General features: G+C 40.5%; 1 protein-coding gene across 2 annotated transcripts in view; it reads right to left on the bottom strand.

Annotated features, from left to right (window-relative positions):
* The window catches only part of LOC126183376 (uncharacterized), a 303,763-nt gene that overhangs the window by 13,215 nt on the left and 264,174 nt on the right, over positions 1-26,374 (bottom strand). For both annotated transcript variants that reach the window (XM_049925308.1, XM_049925309.1), the window contains 2 exons: positions 23,541-23,611; positions 4,881-5,014 (listed from right to left, as the gene is read on the bottom strand). In XM_049925308.1, coding sequence (XP_049781265.1) covers positions 4,881-5,014; positions 23,541-23,611 — 205 coding nt within the window. The remainder of the gene's footprint in view (positions 1-4,880; positions 5,015-23,540; positions 23,612-26,374) is intronic.

Raw genomic sequence — 26,374 nt, 5'->3', positions numbered from 1 at the left:
CATGCTACTCTATCCTGTGCAAGATTCTTCATCTCCCAGTACCTACTGCAGCATACATCCTTCTGAATCTGCTTAGGGTATTCATCTCTCGGTCACCCTCTACAATTTTTACCCTCCACGCAGCCCTCCAGTACTAAATTGGTGATCCCTTGATGCCTCAGAACATGTCCTACCTACTGATCCCTTCTTCTAGTCAAGTTGTGCCACAAACTCCTCTTCTCCCCAATTTTATTCAATACCTCCTCATTAGTTATGTGATCTACCCATCTAATCTTCAGCATTCTTCTGTAGCACCATATTTTGAAAGCTTCTATTCTCTTCTTGTCCAAACTATTTACCGTCCATGTTTCACTTCCATACATGGCTACGCTCCATACAAATACTTTCAGAAATGACTTCCTGACACTTAAATCTATACTCGATGTTAACAAATTTCTCTTCTTCAGAAACGCTTTCCTTGCCATTGCCAGTCTACATTTTATATCCTCTCTACTTCGACCATCATCAGTTATTTTGCTCTCCAAATAGCAAAACTCCTTTACTACTTTAAGTGGTTCATTTCCTAATCTAATTCCCTCAGCATCACCCGACTTAATTCGACTACATTCCATTATCCTCGTTTTGCTTTTGTTGATGTTCATCTTATATCCTCCTTTCAAGACACTGTCCATTCCGTTCAACTGCTCTTCCAAGTCCTTTGCTGTCTCTGACAGAATTACAATGTCATCGGCGAACCTTAAAGTTTTTATTTCTTCTCCATGGATTTTAATACCTACTCCAAATTTTTCTTTTGTTTCCTTTACTGCTTGCTCAATATACAGATTGAATAACATCGGGGATAGGCTACAACCCTGTCTCACTCCCTTCCCAACCACTGCTTCCTTTTCATGTCCCTTGACTCTTATAACTGCCATCTGCTTTCTGTACAAATTGTAAATAGCCTTTCGTTCCCTGTATTTTACCCCTGCCACCTTCAGAATTTGAAAGAGTATTCCAGTCAACATTGTCAAAAGCTTTCTCTAAGTCTACAAATGCTAGAAACATAGGTTTGCCTTTCCTTAATCTATCTTCTAAGATAAGTCATAGGGTCAGTATTGCCTCACGTGTTCCAACATATCTACGGAATCCAAACTGATCTTCCCCGAGCTCGGCTTCTACCAGTTTTTCCATTCGTCTGTAAAGAATTTGCGTTAGTAGTTTGCAGCTGTGACTTATTAAACTGATAGTTCTGTAATTTTCACACGTGTCAACACCTGCTTTCTTTGGGATTGGAATTATTATATTCTTCTTGAAGTCTGAGGGTATTTCACCTGTCTCGTACATCTTGCTCACCAGATGGTAGAGTTTTGTCAGGACTGGCTCTCCCAAGGCTATCAGTAGTTCTAATGGAATATTGTCTACTCCCGGGGCCTTGTTTCGACTCAGGTCTTTGAGTGCTCTGTCAAATTCTTCACACAGTATCATAGCTCCCATTTCATCTTGATCTACATCCTCTTCCATTTCCATAATTTTGTCCTCAAGAACATCGCCCCTGTATAAACCCTCTATATACTCCTTCCACCTTTCTGCTTTCCCTTCTTTACTTAGAACTGGGTTTCCATCTGAGCTCTTGATATTTATGCAAGTGGTTCTCTTTTCTCCAAAGGTCTCTTTAATTTTCCTGTAGGCAGTATCTATTTTACCCCTAGTGAGATAAGCCTCTACATCCTTACATTTGTCCTCTAGCCATCCCTGCTTAACCATTTTGCACTTCCTGTCGATCTCATTTTTGAGACGTTTGTATTCCTTTTTGCCTACTTCATTTACTGCATTTTTGTATTTTCTCCTTTCATCAATTAAATTCAGTATTTCTTCTGTTACCCAAGGATTTCTACTAGCCCTCGTCTTTTTACCTGCTTGATCCCCTGCTGCATTCATTCACTATTTCATCCCTCATAACTACCCATTCTTCTTCTACTGTATTTCTTTCCCCCATTCTTGTCAATTGTTCCCTTATGCTCTCCCTGAAACTCTGTACAACCTCTGGTTCTTTCAGTTTATCCAGGTCCCATCTCCTTAAATTCCCACCTTTTTGCAGTTTCTTCAGTTTTAATCTACAGTTCATAACCAATAAATTGTGGTCAGAGTCCACATCTGCCCCTGGAAATGTCTTACAATTTAAAACCTGGTTCCTAAATCTCTGTCTTACCATCTGAAGCCTTCTAGTATCTCCAGGGTTCTTCCATGTATACAACCTTCTTTCACGATTCTTGAACCAAGTGTTAGCTATGATTAAGTCATGCTCTGTGCAAAATTCTACCAGGCGGCTTCCTCTTTCATTTCTTACCCCCAATCCATATTCGCCTACTATGTTTCCTTCTCTTCCTTTTCCTACTGTCGAATTCCAGTCATCCATGACTATTAAATTTTCATCTCCCTTCACTACCTGAATAATTTCTTTTATCTCCTCATACATTTCTTCATCATCTGCAGAGCTAGTTGGCATATAAACTTGTACTACTGTAGTAGGCGTGGGCTTCGTGTCTATCTTGGCCACAATAATGCGTTCACTATGCTGTTTGTAGTAGCTTACCTGCACTCCTATTTTTTTATTCATTATTAAACCTACTCCTGCATTACCCCTATTTGATTTTGTATTTGTAACCCTGTATTCACCTGACCAAAAGTCTTGTTCCTCCTGCCACCGAACTTCACTAATTCCCACTATATCTAACTTTAACCTATCCATTTCCCTTTTTAAATTTTCTAACCTACCTGCCGATTGAGGGATCTGACATTCCACGCTCCGATCCGTAGAACGCCAGTTTTCTTTCTCCTGATAAAGATGTCCTCTTGAGTAGTCCCTGCCCGGAGATCCGAATGGGGGACTATTTTACCTCCGGAATATTTTACCCAAGAGGACGCCCCATCATTTAATCATACAGTAAAGCTGCATGCCCTCGGGAAAAATGACGGCTGTAGTTTCCCCTTGCTTTCAGCCGTTTGCAGTACCACAACAGCAAGGCCGTTTTGGTTAGTGTTACAAGGCGAGATCAGTCAATCATCCAGACTGTTGCCCCTGCAACTACTGAAAAGGCTGCTGCCCCTCTTCAGGAACCACACGTTTGTCTGGCCTCTCAACAGATACCCATCCGTTGTGGTTGCACCTACGGTACGCTATCTGTATCATTGAGACACGCAAGCCTCTCCACCAACGGCAAGGTCCAAATAAAGTATAGCCCTCGTTTTATGTTCCTGCCATTTACAACTTTTTTTCATTGCTCCCATCAAATTTCCTATGTTCACTATGTTAATTCGTAACTAATTTTGCGTTAACATATTTATTACTTTCCCGCGATTTACACTGTATGAAAAACTGTTTGTGAAAAAAATATGACGTAACTGAGATAAAATGATGCCTGCCATCAAGTAGTGTTTACAAACATTATGTGGTTAAGTTTCTTGACACCAGGGTGATCTACTCAGCAGATCTGCATTTGTAAAAGTTGGAACAATTCATGATTTTATCTCCTGCCACTGTCACGCTCTACTTGGGATGGTGGCTGTGAGTAACTTTTTTTCAAATAAAGGCAGCATAAAACTGTCCGTACTGCACATGTGCATCTTTGTGATCATCGTCATCATCGCAAAACCTTTGCATTAACTTGAACGCAAATGTGAGGCTATTTCATGCGTTGACACCTTCGCACTGCTGAAATGTTTTTTGTTTGAACAGCACAATTTGTATTTTTTCATGTTTTGCAAGACTCATTTGGGGAATTTATTCTTGTTGTCAAGTGCAAATATTTATGTAAGTATTCATTTTATGTTCAACAAACAGTGTTAGTGTTTGTTTGTTTGTCTGTTGTTGTTTGCAGCCTAATGGAGGGGAGGCAGTACTTTGTAACCTCAAAATGATGACTACAGTGCAAGAGACGGAGAACAACATATACACATACACCATACAAAATACGTAAATATTTGCACAATGAGAATAAATTCTTGAAACTCATGCTAAGCATGAAAAAATATGCAACTGGGGCAGTGGTTCATTATTTAAATAACAGATGACAAAGGTCTTCCAAAAACATTGATTATGATGTGTAAAATTGTCACATGTTTGTACTTCCCTGACAGTTACAAGGTCCAGTTACATCAATGGCTGAACATATTACAAAATTCACATAACCTTTATTATTTAAAAAAGTCCCTGACAATTATTTTGATGCCTATTATGTACATATATCATACATCAAGTGCAAAAATGAAAAAGGAGATCCTATACATAACTCTCTCTGCTTGAAATGTTATTTCCCACATTTTACAGCATTTTTGTAAAGATCCTTGAAACGTCGGAGAGTGGGGTTTCACTGGACATGTAACCTGATGACATTTTAGTTATTGCTGTTACACTGTCTTCGTTATTACTGTTAGACTGTCTCCAGGTTACATGAATTTCTGAAGACAGGTTTACATGCATCAAAACCATGGTCAAAGGTTTATTAATACCATCTTTTGTTGCAGCTGGTTGGCTGCTTTGGATTCATTTATCCTCTTCTTGACAAATGCTGTTCTAGGGGCTGATGCTAATATACTGTTCAATGGGGAGAGCTTTAATTCATCTTGCTTTCAGTATTTAATTCATCTTGCTTTCAGTATTTAATTTAGTAAATACAATAAGTAGCTATGTTTTAATCTATTTATCTTAACACTATTTTACATAGAGTTCTAGATACTGGACAATGATGAAAATCCAACATGACGACCACATGGCATATGGGGAAGTGGCTATTTATTTAGAACATGCAGTCTCGTTTAATTATCAATCAGGATCAACAGGCAAAATAGTCATTTGAGTAATACTGAGCTACATAAGCACTATAACTCCTTGTGTTACTGACCTGGGTGTAGCTGATAGAACACCATTGGATCTCTTGCTTGTGGGTAATCATCCACACGAGAACACCGCACACGTTTGAAGTACTCTAGTTCTGCCATGTGGCGTAGCTGTAAGGCCTTAATTTCTCGTTGTTGCCTAAAAATTAAGAAAGAGAAGAAGCTCATATTTTATTTTTTGGAATGACTCCACAAGGAATTACAAAATGAGGACTGTACTGATTTGTTTAATACTATACAATGTTCAAGTGTTATTCACTGCTGTTATTGACAACTTTACAGCCTTTGAGCTTGTGGTTTGGGCACTCAACAAAGAGACTAAATATTATTTTCTAAAATCTAGTGGACTCTCTGCCACACAGTCACATTTATCTACATATAACCATCAGAAACTGAAATCTTTTAATAGTCTGCACATAAGCATTTTCTTTAAAAGGCAAGTAAAAAATTAAATGTTTAAAACAATGATTCAGAAAAAGGAAACTAAAAAATGGATGATGGATGTGGTAATCACATTACATACGTAACTAAACAAACTCCTCTAAAAGAGGAGGCAACCACATATCACATAAGATGTGTGTAAGGTGTAAGGTTGAGCCAGATAATATGGGATTCTATCTTTATTTTCTTTAAAAGGGTTTATTTCATTTTCTTGTTACTGTCAAGCATTAGCCGGCAGCTTCAGCTGCCTGTAATTTTCTCGTCCCATGGTCTGGCAGCAGCAAGTCAGCACCGAGGTGGGCAATCTCGATCACGTTCCTCCTGCGTGTGCTGATGAGGTAACGCTGTTTACGCAAAGCTGGCCAGGTGATGCTTCCTGCACCATTATCAGGGGATAGTGAATTATCAAACGCGAACTGTGCAGTTAGGTGAAGCAATTCATCATTTTAGCAGTGCACCAACCCATCAGACACAAGGAAGCTGTGAAAGGCACCATTCACAGTCTCCCATAAAACCGCGAATGTGGGCGTTAAGAACCACTGACCCTGTAAGGATAAGAGGCGGAAGTGGAAAAATTCTTTGGATATATGTCAAGAAGCGGGGGCAGCCAAAGACAGACATTCTGGGGGATCCACTCACCCAGAACGATGTGTTAGATCATCAAAACAGAATGATGTGTTAGATCATCAACAAGTTCATGTTAAGAGAAGTATTTGTCGACTGTAAAGAAAACACAAAGGTTTTGCAATACCTGTGAGTATAGATAATTTTGGCGTGAAAGATGTTATAATACCGAAAGGTACTATTGTCGCTAGTGGACAGGAGATTTTGGAAGAAGTAGGATGAGCTGAGATTCAACGAAGTAAATACGAGAAGGGATGGAAGAAAAAGAAATTTCTAGTTAAAGAAGTGTGTTATGTAGCATCGCCATTACGAAATCAGTTGTCAGAGAAGTTAAGTCAATTATGTATCAAGGAGAAAAAGATGTTACAGCCAGTGTTAGATGAGTTTTCTTGGTTGTTTGAAGAGAGGCAGTTTCTACCAGCTACAGATTCGGTTCAGCACGAAATTCCAACCGGTGAAGCTTGGCCCATTGCGCAAAAGCCATATCATTTACTGTATCATTTGCAATCAGTAGTTGAAAATATGATTCAGCAGCAGTTAGCAGCAGAAATTATTCAGCCTTCCTCAAGCTCGTGGATGTCTCCCGTGGTCGTCGTGCCAAAGAAGTCAGTACATGGAGAAAGCCTATTGTCTGTGTTTCGATATGAGGGCTGTGAACCAAGTAACTATTCCGGACACATATCCTCTACCGTGTATCTATGAAATCTTGGACTGACTAGGCAACTGTAAGTTTTTCACCACCCTTTATTTGCGCTCTGGATATTATCAGATCCCAGGTGCATCTCAGGATTGCCATAAAACTTGTTTTGTTGTACCTATGGGACTATATGAATTTGTAAGAATGCAATTTGGTTTGAGGAATGCACCCACCACTTTTCAAGGATTTGTAGACTTCTTGTTACGTAGACTGAAACCCACGACATGTTTAGTATATTTAGACAACATTATCATTTTTTATTAAGACCACAAAGGAACCGGCAGAGAGATTGAGGGATGTATTGGAAAGTTTGAAAGGAGCCCACCTGAGTGTGAAACTGGAGAAACTTTGCCCAATCGCAGGTACAATATTTAGGACATATAATAAGTGACGAAGATGTCAAACCGGATCCCTATTTGACCACAGCAGTAAAGGAATTTCCAACACCAACAAGTACCAAATAATTGCAGTCATTCTTAGGCCTTGCAAATTATTATAGACATTTTTTGAACAATTATGCTACCATTTTTAAGCCCCTAACTAAACTATTGAAGAAGGGAGTTAGTTTCACTTGGACCAAGGAATGTGATGAAGCGATGCAACAAATTCAACATGTTTTGACTAGAGCCCCTGTACTAGCCTACCCAGACTTTGAAAAAGCATTTATTCTGTCGGTAGATGCCTCATATTATGCCGCAGGAGTCATTTTGTCACAAGAAATCGATGGAGAAGAACAACCAATTGGTTATGCATCTTTACAGCTTAACAACACGGAATTGAATTACAGTACAACTGAGAAGGAACTTTTAGCGCTCATGTTTGACATAACCTACTTTCAATGCTATTTGTATGGGAGGAAGTTTATTGTCATCACAGATCACGTCGCATTACAGTGGATGTTAAGTTTGAAAGATCCCAGCAGCAGGTTAGCGCATTGGGCTTTAAAACTGAGTGAATTTGAATACGAGGTAAAACATAAGCCAGACAAGTTGCATCAAAACACCAATGAGTTAAGCCAGAAGGTTAGAGTAATCATTGCCAATGATATTTCTATTGAAGAATTGAGGGAAGCGCAGCAAAGAGATGTTGAATGCCAGACATATGAAAATTTGCCCAGAATTTTGTATCGAAAAATCCCACTGGGTAAACGAGTAGTAATCCCGAAATAATTACGTCCTAAGGTAATAGCACAATGTCATGATAGCCTGCAAGCGTGTCATAATGGTTTTTGTGCCACCAATTGTCAAATAGCTGCCCGTTATTTCTGGAAAGGCAGATGGTGTGATGTGCAAAAGTATATACAAAATTGTTTGCCCTGTGTTAGAAGGTCATTGCCACCTCGAACGTAGGTACCTTTACAATAAGTGCCAGAAGCCACTTGCTCCTGGGTCTTAATAGCAGCAGATATTGTCGGTCCTTTCCCTTTGAGTCCACAGAATAACAGATACATATTGTCAATTATAGATCATTTTTCCAGATTCCTAATTCTTGTTCCCATACTGGACATGTCAGCAGAAACCATAGCTCAAGCATTTGTCACCCACTTGGTGTTACCATACGGAAGTCCTGACGCTGCACCTACAGATCAAGGCATGAACTTTTATTTCAGCATTATTTACAGAAGTTTGTCGACTACAGCAAATCAAAAAGTGGAGAACAACCCCGTTTCACCCTAAGGCTAGCAGACGATTAGAGCGAGTCCACCACACAGTTACGCGTATGCTTTCTTATTATGTCAATAAAAAATCATTCTGATTGGGACAAGTACGTCCAATACATCACGTCAGCATATAATAGCCATGTCCATGAGGCCACTGGATACTCCCCCGATGAGGCAGCATATGGCCGACCCATGAATTCACCTTCTGAAATTCAGAAACTGCTCCCAGGTATTATATCCACGGACATGAAAGGTTTGGTATGACGTTTAAAAGCTATTTGGAAGTAAGTAAGAGGAAACAATGCAAAAGCTACGGTTTGTCACTTAACAAGGAGTAATGAGAGAGCAATAATGCCCGAGTACCAAGGTAGCAGATTTAGTGATGCTGGGCAATCCAGTAGTTAAGAAGGGAAGGACAAATAAGTTTACTCCTATGTATGAAGGTCCATACCCCATCATGCGGCTTACTTCACCAGTAAATGCTGAAATTCAGTTAGCAGCATGGACAGTGATCGTTCATTTTGACAGGTTAAAGTTGCATAAGGGTTCCGAGCCACCTCCACTTGACAGTGAAGCAGAGCCTGCTACACAAGTAGCTCCAGCCAAGAGGACATGAAAGAAAGTAGTGCAACCGCCTATAGCGTGACCTAGATATGCTCTAAGGTCAAAACTCCCCTATGTATTCCAATCCAGGTACTAGGTCCAGCATGCCATGTATTTAATTTGAAGAGTCTTTAGTGAAGCAAAAAAATTAACTGATGGGGAAACTGCAGTGGATTGGAGATTTTCGTAATAATTTTGTCTTCCATCATTCAATGTCTCCAGTAATGTCGTCGCAACGGTAAAGAGATGGAAACACAATCACTCATTAGTAATGGAATTAAGGGGAAAAGTTGTTCTTGTCAGTAGAATACACAGAGTAAGAATCAATTAATCTTTTATATGTCAAATGGAATGACACTTCACGTGCTGATTTAGTGAACGGTGAACAGGAACAGCTGTTAAAGCTTTGCCATAAAAGCATGTTATTAGCATGTATTTGTAACTGCCATTAGCACAAGATCATTGACAACCTGTCGCCCTCTAATTACAGTTTGGGATACACCACATTACGAGTATGTTTACGCCAAGAGCTCAGACACACGTAATAACAATGTTAAAAAGGGGAAAAAAAAAAAACAATTCGAATATCAGGCTAGAGGGACAGTGTCTTCAATTAACAAGAATACATACGTTCAAGTTAAACATGAAATATGTTACTTTAAAAGTAAAAGGAGCCCTCCCTAAGTGCTATTATATTGTTTCTTAATATGCCGCTGGAGAGACGACAAGGTAAGTTTTCATAATGCCAGGCAAGATAGATGCATGCAGTTTGTTTACAAACTGCAAGTCTTGCCCTCCCCGCCAAGCAAGCGGGCATTAGGATTCCACCCCTCCCCACTGCCTTGTGACGCGGTACTCCCCACTCCTCTCCCTCCTCCCCACAGGCCACGCGCCTCTGCCGCAGTGGAGTAAGCCCCCATGTTACACTTGCGCACCTTCCACCATATGGTTGCAATGTAACCAACAGACCTGAAGAAGATAGTTATAAAAATAAACTCACCAGCCTAATATTGCCTTACAGATTCTACTAGTTTTACTCTAGGCCAGAAATCTATTCATGTCACTTATTTGAATTTTCAGTATGGGGGAAAAAAAAGTTTTTTTTGTTTTTGTAAACACCGCCTAATCCACCAAAATAGGAGATGTTGGGGTCTCAAATTGGTCTCTAGCTATGTTGTATTGCCACTCTCGTGGCTAATAAACACAGCAATATGGCGTCAAGGAAGCTGACCCTTGCCGTGGTATTTATTCTGTAAAGTGACCGCTGTGTGGGAAACATGTCAGCCAAAAGGATCGAGTTTGAAAAGCCATCGTAAAATAAAGTACAGAGTACAGTAAAAACCAAGTTAATACCAATCCAGAATAACAGTCCTAACTACATACACCACTGCTAATTCCAGAAGTGATTAGCCCCAAGTTTCAAGTAAACGATATTTAAGAGAGTCAAGTCCTCATCACAGTTCATGCAGAAATATAAAATCTATCAACTACGTACATTTTTGAAGAACAGTGTGTCTAAGTGAGTAAATTAATTGTGACAGTTCTGTGAATAACGAATGAGTTGTCTGCGTCCCTTAAAAAGAAAACCCTCCATTAATAAATGTCGTGAATGACATAAAGTAAGTAAGCCTGGAAGAAATTTACTAACTGCCCAGAGGAATGTAACTCAGTGTGTAGCAAGGAATGCTACCCTGCCTCCACATACAGAGGCCCTTTTCTGTTCTCCATTACCGCCCCCGCCCAACGCCCTGTTGGGATGAAGCCCAGCCATCTGTTTTGTATCCAGCACAGGCAAGAGAAACAAGTGCTAAGAAAGCACACACTTCTGCATTCCCCGAAGCGTCTAAGCTGTGTCACCTAGTGCAGTATACAACGATGGCTACGATAAACGCTAGCAAATGCAAGAAGTACACGAAACATCTACACCTTATATGAGATCATTTTAACCTTCGGTAATACTACTACTACTACTACTGCTGCTGCTGCTGCTGAAGTTAATCTTTAATCTGTTGCAAAAGTATCACTGAGAGTGTTTTATGTACGTACTAATCAGGAGTTGTAAAGAAGGGAGAGATAAAAGCTCCAATTGAACACCATACAAGTAACTTTCAACAGAGTAATAGTCAAAGTAAAACATAAAACTGTCACATGCTTCAGCTGGGAAAGAGACAGTTCCTACTAGTATCGAACACATGACCTGCAAAGAGTTACTTGAGAAGTCATCTATGCCTCTATCTACAAGATTAGGTATAGAAGTTACATTGGTAGTCACTGTCAGTACTTTAAAACCATCACTGAACCCGCCTTTCACAGAGAATTATTCTGGAGTTATTTAGCGCTCGACGTCCTGCCCATAGGACGGGCCCCTACGCCGCGCATGCCAGCGTTGCTCCCGCACCAGTTAGATCCAGCCACATCCATAATGTCAGCACTCTGCAATCTTGCGAGCACGACACCTGCTGCACCCTAGCGCCTCAAGCAGCACTGATTCACAACATAGAATTATTAACCACTATAAGACAAATATTTTGTATAACTTTACGCTCATTTTCAACACTAAGGAAATTACCTTCCTTCCTATACACTCTACACATGGCAAATGGACTCTAATTTTATTCAAAAACAAAAACGCCAACAGGCAAGTTATGTCAACGTCATCGAGAGGCAACCAGTATCGATGAACCACCGTCAACGAGTATTAGGGAGCAGGCAGGTGAGAGAGTCAACATAAGAAACGACAATTATAACTCAGCTCAACTGGATAGGAGGCTGCCAACAACCAACATTATGTAGTTACGAGACAAGAAGTACAAATTAAAGCAGGAGATATCGTAAAAAAGAGGTTAACTTTTAATAATATCAAGGAGGGTAATGGCAATTATCGATCTGAAAACTGAAGGAGACGTGAAAACACTTTAAACTAAAACATTGCTAAAGGAGGAATTAACTTTACACTGTACTATTATACAGCATTATTAATAACATTGGCACACAGCATTCATGTAGGAAGACATACCAAAGACATGTCAATCAGTATGGAGATATAAACAATAGCATAAAGAGAATACTTATACTTATTTTGCTACAAAATATAACTGGAGAATGAGGGAGTTTTGTGTAAGGGAGATTGTATTTTGTACTTTTGCTTCTATCGCAGTTTTGCCAATTACTTATGTCTATATACTATTTTAAGTATTCATTTTGTCTATGTTTTATTATTAATTATTTACCAAGGCAATCCCCTAGAGTTTTGCCAACACCAGTAATTTAGCATTTGTGTCAATGAGCCTAATGTTTCAATGTGTTAATTTGTTGCCAGAGTTATGAAGATAGTTATTTATTTTGTGTGATTTCAATTATGCCAGAGTAGGTTCCCAAGTACTGCCCATTATTTAAGTGTTTACTAATAATGTTCTAGATAAGAAACTATTTTGGAAGAGTAACTTAAGATTTAATCATGCTTTATTTAATTTATGTTTGAATGCTTATTTGTAGGGACATGACACATGCCTCCCTACTGTAGGTAATGTAAACGGAATAAATAACTCCCACAGGTCAAAAGGTTTAGGCCGTACTTCTTGTTCGTTAGATAAACCAGCGGGCAATCAATCCCCTCCGGCTCTTGTGTCAACTTACTATGTTCCCCTGTTGATGTTCATTGAATAATGAAAGCACCCTCTGCAATTCGTCCCCCCCCCCCCCCCCCCCTCGACCTCCGCAACACATTAAATGAGCAATCTGCAATTGCTGGGAACCAACCCAGTTGAGAGGCAAAAATGATGTCTGCCAAGGTGTTTTGCCCTGCCCTGTATCACTTACTCCACTATCGAATCGGGGAAGCTATCCTGTTCTTCCTCTTCCATCAAGGAGCGAACAACTTGCTACTTCGTTCTGACAGTACTGGCCCTATCTACCTCTCCAGCCACATCAAATGAGATATCATGCCTCCCTTCTAACAATTAAGCTCCGTCGTTCATTGTTCATGGGTTATCATGTGGGAGAGGTGATTGCCACTGATAAGTAACATTCGATTCTGCTGTCATTCTACGCGAGCACAAACCAGTATTCGCCACAACACCTAGTTCAACTGACTTCAAGAGGACAACCCGGAAGGGCACACACCTTGCGTGACTCGACTGGCAATTGCGCAGATCCCTAGTTGTCTATGTTGTTCCTTAACTTTTCAATTTCACGGCATAGTCCATCCTACCACTTTCATCTTTCAACTTTCAACAGAACAACACCTGAAGAGTTGTGCATCTTGCACGAAGCAGCCAACAACCGCGCAGACTTCAGCGAACCACAACGTTCATTACACCTTTACTTTTCATGCCACAGCCCATTCCATTTACTTTAATCTTTCATGTCAAAGAAGAGTTTACAAGAACAGTGTTCCATACTCTCTGACAATCGCTGTTCAAGCACTGTCAGACGCAAACATCGTCTAGCCCGCAGCTTAACCGCCAGTAAGCGGAAATCTCAGTTCAAAACCTGTGCATTCTTTGACATTGTTCTTCCATTGTATTTTCTGAAGGATGACCAACAACTGAAGCAGTAGTATTTAACTGTATGATGTGTCTCAGGGCACTGCGATATATCCAAGGATAGATGTGAGTTTTAAGCAACTAGCTGGACCCGATGAGGCCAGCACAGTTTTTTTTTTTTTTTTTTTTTTCTTTTTCTTTTTTTCTTTCTTTCTGATGTTGAGTTTCACGAAGAAGTATGTAGCAGTTGTCTTAGAATCGCAGTATTGTCATATGAGCGGTTAAGTAGGCGATACTGTCGTGTCAACGACATGCCGTACATTCTACCTTCATAAAGGAAAAGCTCATCAGAAATTATGTTCAGCTTAGTCTTTTCTAATTCAATACCTTACGCTTTCCATTTCCACTGTGGAAGTTTCTAGATTCTCATCAAGTTTTGTTTTTCTCTTCTCTTCTCGTTCTCAATGATGTGGACATTCAACGACACAATTTTCGTGTCCGAGAACAGGAACCTGAACCTAGCAGACGAACTTATCTATTCAATGGGTGCAGGAGCCCATAATTACATGCCTTATAATCATTGTTTTGTTGGTCTCATTGAATAAACCATATCAATTGTGCTCATCTATCCTTCTTACTCAATAATATCATACTCCTTTTGTGACATTTATATTCGTCACTTCTCACTCTGAATCACATAAATAGTAACTTTTCATGCCAGTATTCAAGCCCACTTACCTATGTTTTTCCACCTGAAAGTTCATTCACGGTTCCTTTGTCAACTGAATTACCTGTTCTATCTAATATATCGAATGATCACCTTTTAACACGAGAGAGGATAAATTTCTTACGATTGCCTTTTAGCACATTTAAGTGAATTGCAGTCAGCCACTAATCTACATACAACTATTATACCAAGGGTCACAGTAACCCCGGTCACTGCTATTTTTATTATTGTACTGATATGGCTATTGTATAAAAAGGGATCTTGCAAAAGTTTATGACTGTCCCCTCCAATAGTTCCAGAACCCCAGCCTTCTGGCGAATATTGCCCACGATTCGAAAGAGAAGCCTATCAAGGCATGTGCCCTCCTTTAGTTTTAAGAGTTCAACTGTGTTATTAACTAATGTGAAAACTGGTGTGCCGAGGATAACGCAACGCGCCGCGTCACACACTCAGCCTTGCGTGTAACTTCAGTGGTGATACGTACATGTTTTTAAATTCATTTAAGAAACAAAGATTCCTGATTCAGACTATTAGCTTCCAATGTGTTTTATTCACACATGTTAACTGATGTAATTTTGTTTTGATGTTTTATAATATTTATTCCTTGTAGTTGTGTAAACACAATATTCTTGAAGTGTGTGACACCCTTTGTGACCCCCTAAGAGGTCTTCAAAGTCTCTACACCCATACGTAGTTTAATACCCCTGCTGTCTTTCGTGGGAACCTTTACCAATCAAAGAATGTTTATTTCATTTTTGCGAACTAAAATTTCCAACAATTAAATAACAATCGTGTTGAGCGAAATCACATACTTTACCGCTCCCACAGAAGGGGGAGGAGTGTAAGGTAGAGCCAGATAGTAGGGGATTCTATCTTTATTTTCTTTCAAAAGGTTTATTTCATTTTCTTGTAATGGTCAAGCATTAGCCAGTAGCTCCAGCCGCCTGTAATTTTCTCGTCCCATGGTCTGGCAGCAGCAAGTCAGCACCGAGGTGGGCAATCTCAATCACACGCCTCCCTTGTGTGCTGACGAAGTAACGCCGCTTAGACAAAGCTGATCAGGCCATGATTCGTAGCTTTCCATGCCACCCCCATGGTTTTCTCGGCTCCAGGCCAATCAGGGCAGAGGAAATCTTGTGGCTGTGCTAGAGGTACCCTGTCACCCGTTGGCCGAAAACGCTTTCTCTGCCGCGTGCCCGGTGGCTGTGAACATCATCCTCTCTTCCTGGTGCTGTGGTGCTGAGGACTTCGTTTCTCTAGCTGCCACGCCATTCAGACTTGCCCAAATGGCAGCCACCACTTTTCTTTTTTGCCAATCTTGTGCCAATTGTCAAGACATATCTACACTACTGGCCATTAAAATTGCTACACCACGAAGAAACGTAGATGATAAACGGGCATTCATTGGACGAAAATATTATACTAGAACTGACGTGCTTACATTTTCACACAATTTGGGTGCATAGATCCTGAGAAATCAGTACCCACAGTACCCAGAACAACCACCTTTGGCCGTAATAATGGCCTTGATGTGCCTGGGCATTGAGTCAAACAGAGCTTGGATGGCGTGTACTGGTACAGCTGCCTATACAGCATCAACATGATACCACAGTTCATCAAGAGTAGTGACTGGCGTATTGTGATGAGACAGTTGCTTGGCCACCATTGACCAGATGTTTTCAATTGGTGAGAAATCTGGAGAATGTGCTGGCCAGGGCACCATTGAACATTTTCTGTATCCAGAAAGGCCCGTACAAGATCTGCAACATGCGGTCGTGTATTATCCTGCTGAAATGTAGGGTTTCGCAGGGATCGAATGAAGGATAGACCTACGGGTCGTAACACATCTTAAATGTAACGTCCACTGTTCAAAATGCTGTCAATGCGAACAAGAGGTGACCGAGACGTGTAAGCAATGGCACCCCATACCATCACACCAGGGCAATACGCCAGTATGGCGATGTCGAACACACGCTTCCAATGTGCGTTCACCGCGATGTCACCAAACGCAGATGTGACCATCACGATGCTGTAAATAGAACTTTGATTCATCCGAAAAAAGTGACGTTTTGCCGTTCGTGCACCCAGGTTAGTCGTTGAGTACACCATCGCAAGCGCTCCTGCCTGCGATGCACCGTCAAGGGTAACCGCAGCCAAGGTCTCCGAGCCGATAGTCCATGCTGCTGCAAACGTCGTCGAACTGTTTGTGCAGATGGTTGTCGTCTTGCAAACGTCCTCATCTGTTGACTCAGGGATTGAGACTTGGCTGCACGATCCGTTACAGCCATGCAGATAAGATGCCTGTCATCTCGACTGCTAGTGATACGAGGCCATTGGGATCCAGCACGGTGTTCCATATTACCCTCCTGACCCCACCGATTCCATATTCTGCTCATAGTCATTGGATCTCGACCAACGTGAGCAGCAATGTCACGATACGATAAATTGCAATCGCGATAGGCTACAATACGACCTTTATCAAAGTAGGAAACGTGATGGTACGCATTTCTCCTCCTTACACGAGGCATCACAACAACGTTTCCCCATGCAACGCCGGTCAACTGCTGTTTGTGTATGAGAAATTGGTTGGAAACTTTCCTCACGGCAGCACGTTTTAGGTGTCACCACCGGTGCCAACCTTGTGTGAATGCGCTGAAAAGCTAATCATTTGCATATCACAATCACAGCATCTTCTTCCTGTCTGTTAAATTTTGCGTCTGTAGCACGTCATCTTCGTGGTGTAGCAGTTTTAATGCCCAGTAGTGTAGATATAATGGAGCACCAGATGATGGACAAAAGCTCACAATGTATAGTGCAATGTGTCTATAACAAATACAAACTTTTTTAAAAAAGATTGTATACAGATCACAAATTTATAGAACTACTGAAAAAAAAAAAAGAAAAAAAAGAAAAAAAAAAGAAAAAAAAAGAAAAAAACCCACGTTGCACACTGTAGTTTGCATACCACAGCCCTACTGCTAACTGGTGAATTCTCTTCTTGGAGAGAGAATGCATATGCCATCATCATCATATTTAAATGTGGTTTGACTTACATCATGCCATCTGAGTGATTAGAATGAAGTTGGGAGGAGCCAATTGGTAGATATCACCATGCATCCTTTTATCCTGCAATCTAAGTCACTTTCCCTCCTATATACATATGATACACTACCTTGACTGTGAAATCATGAATCACTGTCATATCCTGATTAAAAGCTTAGACAGGTGGTGCATGTGCTAACAAATTTTCCTGAATTTCCATCCACCACAGTACCCAGCACAATAATTCCCCCCCCCCCCCCCCCCCTCGGTCCGTCTTCTGTCTTTGTAGAAGGAGAAAGTCACTGTGAACATCTAGGATCTGCTTCACTCCTATGTACATGTATGGAACATAAAATTTTAAACTTCCCCGGTATTTAAATTCTTCCATAAAATTTCGGGTGAATTGCCGGGGGTGTCAATAACCTGCTGCCACATGTATGTACCTGAAGATGACTAGAAGAACATGTGCTGAACTATTGTGGCAGCAAGTTACTGACATCAAGCAGTTTGCCTGAAATTTAAGGGAACAATGCACAGAATAGTTTGAGACTGCAATGACTCAGAGAAAATAAAGAACCCTTATGAAGGACTACTTCATGTGTACAGTGCTGTCTTCTAAGCAAATTTAGGTCTCCACCAAAGACGGTGTGTGCATTTCATGTGCGTACCTTAATAGAAAATAAAAACAGCAGTCTCCTGCTTTTATCCATAGGTATAGACTATATAATTGCAGAGGTTAATACAAATTAAAAAGACAAATTCAAAACTACCCGTTGGAGTACGATATTATTTTTTATTTTAATCAATATAAAATTACTCAGCCATAGTGCCATGCAAGGCATCCAACAACCAACAGTGTAACACACTGGTGGTTGTAGGACAGCTAAAATGTCATTATGAACAACATATCATGAAGGCAAGTGGCAGTTCAACAGCCTCAACCAGAGGCTGAGTATAGCACTGGCCCTATAAAAGTGTTGTCAGCCTAATATCCTCAGAGTGAGCAGCATCATGGCAGACTTTTCCAGCTCATAGACAGCAGTTTGCAAACAGCCATTGCACAGATGGCCAGGCCACACCTTACATGCAGTACTATGCTGGATGAGCATGATAGGGCAACTTAGGCCATAATACCTATGCCTCATCACAGGTGAGCTGACGGGCATTTGCAGGTGCTTGTGCCCCCATGGGGCAAAGTTGAAGCAGCTTGATCTACAGTCTGAAATCCTCACTGACAAGTTGGTCTTATGGACTGGCACTCTTCCAAAGTCTTCATACTCCAAGGATTTGGTAGTCAGTGCGCGGACATCAATTTCTTAAAGCAATACATCGCAACTGTCAAAAACGCTTCAAAAAATTTACTCTGGAAAATTCCATACACTGTTAAATATAAAACGTGTTGAGATTTTTAACAGAGCCATCCATAGCTATGTGCATTGCATTCTGGTCATGTTATCGTGAGGTGGTTGGGCTGACTGTCGGTAGATGCAATTTCTTTTTTAACTTTTCTTTGAATGTTATATTATTAAAGTTCATCAACTTTTCTTTTTATTACAAAATTGTTATACAATAATTCCCAGCAGACTGAAACTGTATGCCACACCAGGACCTGAACCATGGGCATTTGCCTTCCGTAGCCAAGTGCTCTACCAACTGAGCTACCCAAAAACAACTCATGATCCATCCTCACAGCTTAACTTCCACCAGTACCTCAACTCCTACCCTCCAAACTTCACAGAAGTTCTCCTATGAAACTCACAGGACTAGCACTCCTGGTAGAAAGGATATTGTTGAGACATGAGTTAGCAACAGCCTGGGGGTGGTTTCCAGAATGAATTTTTATGCTGCAGCAGAGTGTGCACCAATATGAAATGACCTGGCGAACTAAAACAGTGTGCTGGACTGGGACTCAAACCTGAGACTTTCACTTACTTCCTGGCAGAACACTTGTCCACAAAAGGCAAGGAACCCAGGTTCAAGTCCTTGTCTGGCACACATTTTTATCTGCCAGGAAGGTTCATATCAGCACACACACACTGCTGAGGAGTGAAAATTCACTCTGAATACAATATTTGGTAATTAAGGAATCAGTGTAACACTTACTCCTAAAATTGAAGTGAAAAAGAAGTTGTGCCCACCACAATGTCTCCTCGTGAGAAACACCATCATTATGCACTGACCAGTTGAGAAGCCTCAGTGGCCTTGCAGAATTGTGTACAGATATTTTAAGATGTCAAAATGTAGAAATGTCTCGCCTTCGGATCTCTCATGTGTTGCAAGCAATTTAGTTTCTTTTAAAAGAATTAGCACAGAAAATTCACTAATATTTTGACAGTGTCTCTGTTACGCAGTTAGTTCAAACAAATTAGAAAATATTTTGTTGAGCCCAACCTACATAGTTAGGAATGATCATCAAAATAAAATAAGAGAAATCAGCCCTCGAACAGAAAGGTTTAGGTGTTCGTTTTTCCCCGCGCGCTGTTCGGGAGTGGAATGGTAGAGAGATAGTATGATTGTGGTTCGATGAAGCCTCTGCCAAGCACTTAAATGTGAATTGCAGATTAGTCATGTAGATGTAGAAACATTGTAAGCAGAGTTAAACCTCAACCAAATAGTATCCTCTGGAGAGAATCTAAAAAAAAGCAAGAACCTGAAAATTTTTTATGAGTAAAGAGAAATGCATGAGACACTAGCAAGTAAACTGTTTCACCAAAGGCAAGTTCTTTTAAAACAGAATCATGATGGATCAATTTGTTTGTAAACATTCTGCGACTACATTATCAAGCTGGTAACTAAAATCAAGTGGAAAGAAGAACCTAACAATGACGACAGAAAATCCCAATACCAAGGTGTCTCCAAATATTATATCTTCTGGTAGTTTTTTGCACTTTCATAGGGTCAAAAATGATGTTCAATAAATGATGTCTACACGGAAAGCCCTACTGTACAGCTGCTTATATGACGTATGACCAAAAAGTAATGGGAATTTTTGTTTTTCTTGAAGCATCTTTATTTATTTATCAACATCAACCTTGTCCCTTTCATATATAATACACATGTGCCAGCTTTTTCCAATCTTGGAAGCACTTCTGGAACTTACTTTTCATTACGGTGTTCAGCTCCTTTAGGAATTCTGTTTTCATTTCATCAGTGGTGGCAAAACAATGTCTTTTCATAGTTCTCTTCAGCCTTAGGAATAGAAAGAAATTGCAGAGGGCCATGTTCAGCAAATACAGTGGCCAGAGCAACATAACAGTTTTATATTATCAAAATTCATCAACTTTTCTTTTTATTACAAAATTATAATTTCCCAGCTGATTAAAACTGTGTGCCACACCAGGTCCTGAACCATGGTCCTTTGCCTTTTGTGGCCAAGTGCTCTACCAACTGAGCTACCCAAAAAATCATGAACAAGCATTGAGGTGTCAGCGGGAGCATTATTGTGATGCAATTTCCCTTAGTGGTTTTGCCACTATTCTGGTTTTTCTTTGGATTGCTTCACGCAAATGGCACATAACTTCTAAGTAGTATTTTTTTATGACTATATGCAAAGTGGTCAAATGTTTTGGTATTGGTTCTTCAGGCAGTTTCCACTGGGATGGATGGGCCTTGGTTTCAATGTCATACCCATATACCCATGTTTTCTCACCTGTTATAACCGCCTTTAGAATTTCTGGATCACAACAACTTCATTTAGCAATTCCCAAGCAATGTCTCCACAATGTTGTTTTTGGTCAAAGTTCAACAATTTCGGAAAAAACTTCACTGCCACACGTTTCATGCCCAAAACATCCAAAAATACTGCTTGGCATGAGCCAAAAAATATGCTCACATCATCAGCAATATCTCTGATGGTGATTCAGTTATTTTCGAGAACAGTTTTCTTTACTACTTCCACATTTTCATCAGTAACTGGTATGCTAGAGCATCCAGGATGTGTCTTCAAAATCTTCTCCCCCTCTTTGAAATGTTTGTATCACTCGTAAACTCTCATCTTACTAATAGTAAATTTGCCAAACACCACAGTCAACACTTCAAATACAGTGCTGCACTTTATTCCATTTTCCAAACAAAATTTAAAGCAAATTCTTTGGTCCATCTTTTTAGTACATAAAATTCACTGAGCACTCTACAACATGTATATCCTTTTCGACTGTCAACAATAAACCAAATATTCCAAACAGCTGAAAATGCAAGCACACATAAGAAACATGTGTGCAAACTATATACAAAAATGTTTTGAAAATCAGATGTATAAAGCCTGTAAAAAATTTCCGTTTCTTTTTTATCACACTTCGTATGTGGGAAGGAGTAGTGGTAGATATCTACTAAATTACAGTGGCAGCAAGTTAGAGGCATTCTGATCCAATAAACTTAAACAATGCACTGTATGGCTGTACACCCAAGGGGTTTTCCACTCAATGGGCTTTTTAATACAGCTTTTTACTGTGACAGTAAAGTAGCTACACAACCACAGTAAAGTAGCTACACAACCACAGTAAAGTAGCTACACAACCACAGTAAAGTAGCTACACAACCACAGTAAAGTAGCTACACAACCACAGTAAAGTAGCTACACAACCACAGTAAAGTAGCTACACAACCACAGTAAAGTAGCTACACAACCACAGTAAAGTAGCTACACAACCACAGTAAAGTAGCTACACAACCACAGTAAAGTAGCTACACAACCACAGTAAAGTAGCTACACAACCACAGTAAAGTAGCTACACAAGTATATACACCCCTACCCTGGTTAAAATTTAATTTGGGAACTTATCCTGTCAGATTAATCTGTTTAACACCTATGAAGCTGGTAGGTTAGGTTAGGTTAGGTTAGGTTAGGTTCACATGACACTCATCTTTGTTTCCCCAAACATTTTGTAAATTTCCTGTCCCAGAAAGCTGTTCCACATGAACACCATTACTGAAGGTCACAATACTGCAAAGCTGCAAAGTGTGTGCATATTTCACTTTTTGTAAAGAAAAGACAGAAATATATGTTTAAGCAATGTGTGCCTTAACACACAGTTGCTTTACTGATTTGAAAGTGTAATGTATTTATAAACTGGGTGTCACTCAAAAAGTTTTCAGACTGCTTTTTTTTTATTAAAATAGACAGCTTACAACACACAACTTGTGTTCTATGACAGAAATATTAAATTCAGAATTGCATGACAGCAAAATAACCTCCCATCTTACAGTTGCACAATTAATTTACCTGTTTCTGGCCTAACTGCACTGCAATTACTGAAGAACTCTTCACAGGTTACAAACATTTTCAAAATTAAATGTTTGCACGGACAGCACAGTCCACATTGCAAACACCTGTTGTCAAAATCAGAAGTTTGAGGAAGTGATATAGGTGTACCCACTCCAATTTTATTTGAAGGAAGTTTCAGTAGAATGGCCCAGAATAATAGTTAAATACCAGAGATATATGAATTATATAATGGGAAATTAATTCACACAGAAACAGTATGTCACAATTATGGAATCTTACGTGGAACAATAGGCAAATCTAAGGCCCCAGCAGGCACAAATGATCAGTCAGAGCTGATCAGCCACAGAGTGATTTATCTTGAGGATACAAATTTTTTTATGGTAGTATCTTCTTTACAGCTTGGTTTATTTGAGGGAGGGGACCAACCAGCAAGGTCATCAGTCCAACTTTATTGCACTTACGCTTGATTATACTTCTGCCATTGCTTTATAGTTTTTTGTCTTTTCTAATATCACTAAGGAGGCACTAAAACACTTGTTAAATTGTACTGAGTGAAGGAAGTGGTTCTCTTCTTACCACAGATTTTGCTAAAGAACATGATTATGTATCACGTTAGCTTCAATAACTGTAATTTCAAGACTAAATGAACACCATTTTCCTATTTAATAGCATATTTCAACCAGAAACTTGGTGTTTTTTGCAAGTTAAAATTTTTATACCAATGATGCTTGTTTGGCTGTTACTCATAACAGAAAACTCACAAAAATTGCTGACACGTCTTCTGTGACTTTCACAATGTGTGACCCCAATTTCTCTCATTTGCTTACGTTAACACTCCGTTAGATGTTACTATTAGTCACCCCCAGATAATAAAAATCTAATGTAACACATTCCACTGACATATGTGGAGACACGTGATAATAGAAAGAACTAAAGTTGTTGATGGCATTTTTCAAAACCGAATTTCACGAATTCTGAGCTCTACTTTATAAGAAGCAGAAAATTGAAACACAGCCCCCCCCCCTCCAAGTGGCAGAGGGGGAGTGGAGAGAGAGAGAGAGAGAGAGAGAGAGAGAGAGAGAGAGCGGGGGGGGGGGGGGGGGGGCAGTTCACTCTGATAACAAACAAATGAGCACCATTTGTGTTGCAGCTTTTAAACTCACCTTTCAAGCAATCGTTGTAGGGCAATATTATCATCTTCTCTTAGAATTTGAGGTTCGCTGGCTGCTGGACCCTATAAAAACACCACCAACACAATTTCAATAACAATTTGTGATTAATATATCAGCTGATTTAAATGTATAACTTAAAAATATGGTGACTCCCATTCCAAGTGGATAAATAACAGGGGGAAGATTAGAGTTTGATGAAACACCAAAACCAAAGGTCACCTGATACTGACCACAAGCTCAAATTGCACAAAGATAGAGAAGGAAAAATGTCATGACATTTTCAAAGTATCCATCCATATATTTTCTGACCAATGATGAAATATGTATTAGATGTGATTGTACTCCGATATATGCCACATAATACAACAACTTACATCTTGTTTCAACAAGCATGAACACTTCATAATGACATTTTAGCCTTGAAACTAATTGTGATTAAGATATTAAAGTGTACTGTGGCAATATTATTTCCTGAAATCCAGACATTTACTTTAAAGGATTAAGGAGACTCACAGAAAATGTAGATCTGGATTGTCAAACAAGTGGTATTAAACCCACTCATTCCAAATGCAAGTGCATTGTCTTAATCACTGCTCTAGATAGACCGTCAGTGACAGAGCACCTCGTGTTCCTGAAGCTAAAAAGGCAAGTACACCATGCATTTGTTGTATATTTTTACGAGCTTCCAGCAGGAGTGACTTATTTATTTACAGGTACCTGTGTAGTTACTAGATTATTTTTGGAATTTCTTGCGTGTTCGAGTGCCTACTAGGCACAAGCTTTTATTTTAATAACAGTGTAGTGCACCGTGCTGCCGTTGCTATTGACCCACAGATCAAACAGGCTTTTGTTTGTTTTGGTTAGGGTATCTCTGTGTCATTTAGACCATTAGTGAGAGAGCACTTCGAATTCCTGCTGCTAATAAGCTGAGTACATCGTTCATTTGTTGTATATTTTTACAAGCTTCAAACGAGAGCAACTGCAGTAGTGGATAAACACTGTGATTGTTGTGTACAGATGCGAGCTGAGTTGGTGACACTTCGCTCACAGCTCAGGCTGCGTTGGCTTCTGTTACACAGCTTGAGGCTGCTGCCAAGGGGATCATTGCGGGCGGTCGGATGCGGGGATGTGAGAGGCGTCGAGCACGTCCCACGTGTCACCCGATCAGTCCACTGCTGTGGCCGCCCCAGGTACTGCCTGCACTGAGGTTGACCCCTCACCTGTGGTCGAGTGGGATATTATTCCAAAGTCTGGCAGCCACCGAAAAACTTTCTGAGGGGCCAATCACATGGTCTCCCCGGTTCGTTTGACGAACAGGTTTCGGGCGTTATCTGAGGCTGACAACTGACAATATCTCTGAGCTGGATGCAGTCATTCACCCTGTTCCAGAGGAAGCTTCTCAACTCGCAAGGTCTGGGCATTCACAGAGGGTGGGTTTGCTGGCAGTTTGGAGCTCCAACGTTAGGCAGGTAATAGGGCCCCTTAGGAACATGGCTGCCAAGGAGGGGAAGGAAGCCAGTGTGCACTCCTTGTGCATGCCGGGCGGTTTCAGTCCGGATGTGGAAAAGCTGCTTCCGAATGCCATGAAGAGTACAGGGTGCAGCCAGCTGCTGGTGGTGGCGGCTCATGTCAGTACCAATGGAATATGTCGCTTTAGATCGGAGGAGATTCTCTCCGGTTTTGGGCGGCTAGCGGAAATGGTAAAGACTGCCAGTTTTACTTCAGATATTAAGGTGGAGCTCACCACCTACAGCATTGTCGACAGAACCAACTATGTTCCTTTAGTGCAGAGCTGAGTGGAGGGTCTGAATCAGAGGCTCAGGCGGTTCTGTGACTATGTAGGCTGCAGATTCCTTGAATTGCGCCATCGAGGTGGTTGGATTCCGGATTCCGCTTAATAGGTCAGGAGTTCACTACACACAGGAAGCGGCTACACGGGTAGCGGGGGCTGTGTGCAACGGACTGGGCAGTTTTTTAGGTTAGAGAGCCCCAGGGAACCACAGGAAGGGTGTCCGTCTAAAAGGGGGCAGGTAAAACACAGCAAGTTAGTTGTAGAAACGATCAGTATTATAGTTGTAAATTGCCATAGCTGTGTTCGGAAAGAACCAGAGCTCCAAACCCTAATAGAAAGCACTGAAGCTCAAATAGTTATAGGTTTAGAGAGCTGGCTAAAGCCAGAAATAAGTTCAGCAGAAATTTTTTCTAATGATCTAATAGTGTTCAGAAAGCATAGATTAAATACAAATGGTGGTGGAATATTTATTGCTGTCAGAAGTATGAGGGTGAGTCAAATGAAAACCTTAAATTTGTAATAACAAATCGGAATTTCGCGCCGTTATCCGGTAAGTCGGTAAGTGTGCTACAAACAACGTGCAGAATGGCCTGTAGGTGGCAACATAGTGTAGATGCACACATACCATCGCAGTATCAGTATAAAGATGGCTGTCCCATTTGCGACTTGCACCAGGGAAGAACAGTGTTCTGTTATTTGGTTTTTGCGTAGTGAGGGTGTGAAACCTATTGAAATTCATCAATGAATGAAGGTTCAGTACGGTGATGCATGTTAGTCACAGCAGCAAGTCTAAGAATGGAGTAAGAAGTTCGCAAATGGTGTGACTTCAGTGGAAGATGCTCCTCGTCCAGGTCAGGCACAATGAGTTGTGACTCCACAAAACATTGCAGCAGTTGAAGCCATAGTGAAGGAAAACTGCCAAGTGACACTGAATGACATTGCAGCATGTTTACAGATTAGTCATGGGTCAGCACACCACACTGTGCATGATGTGCTCCAGTTTCACAAAGTGTCTGCAAGATGGGTGCTACGG

Source organism: Schistocerca cancellata, chromosome 4 (assembly GCF_023864275.1).
Source record: "Schistocerca cancellata isolate TAMUIC-IGC-003103 chromosome 4, iqSchCanc2.1, whole genome shotgun sequence".
In the NCBI taxonomy this organism is placed as follows: Eukaryota; Metazoa; Arthropoda; class Insecta; order Orthoptera; family Acrididae; genus Schistocerca; species Schistocerca cancellata.
The sequence above is the reverse complement of the archived record's forward strand: the minus strand, read 5'-3'. Positions and strand labels throughout refer to the sequence as shown.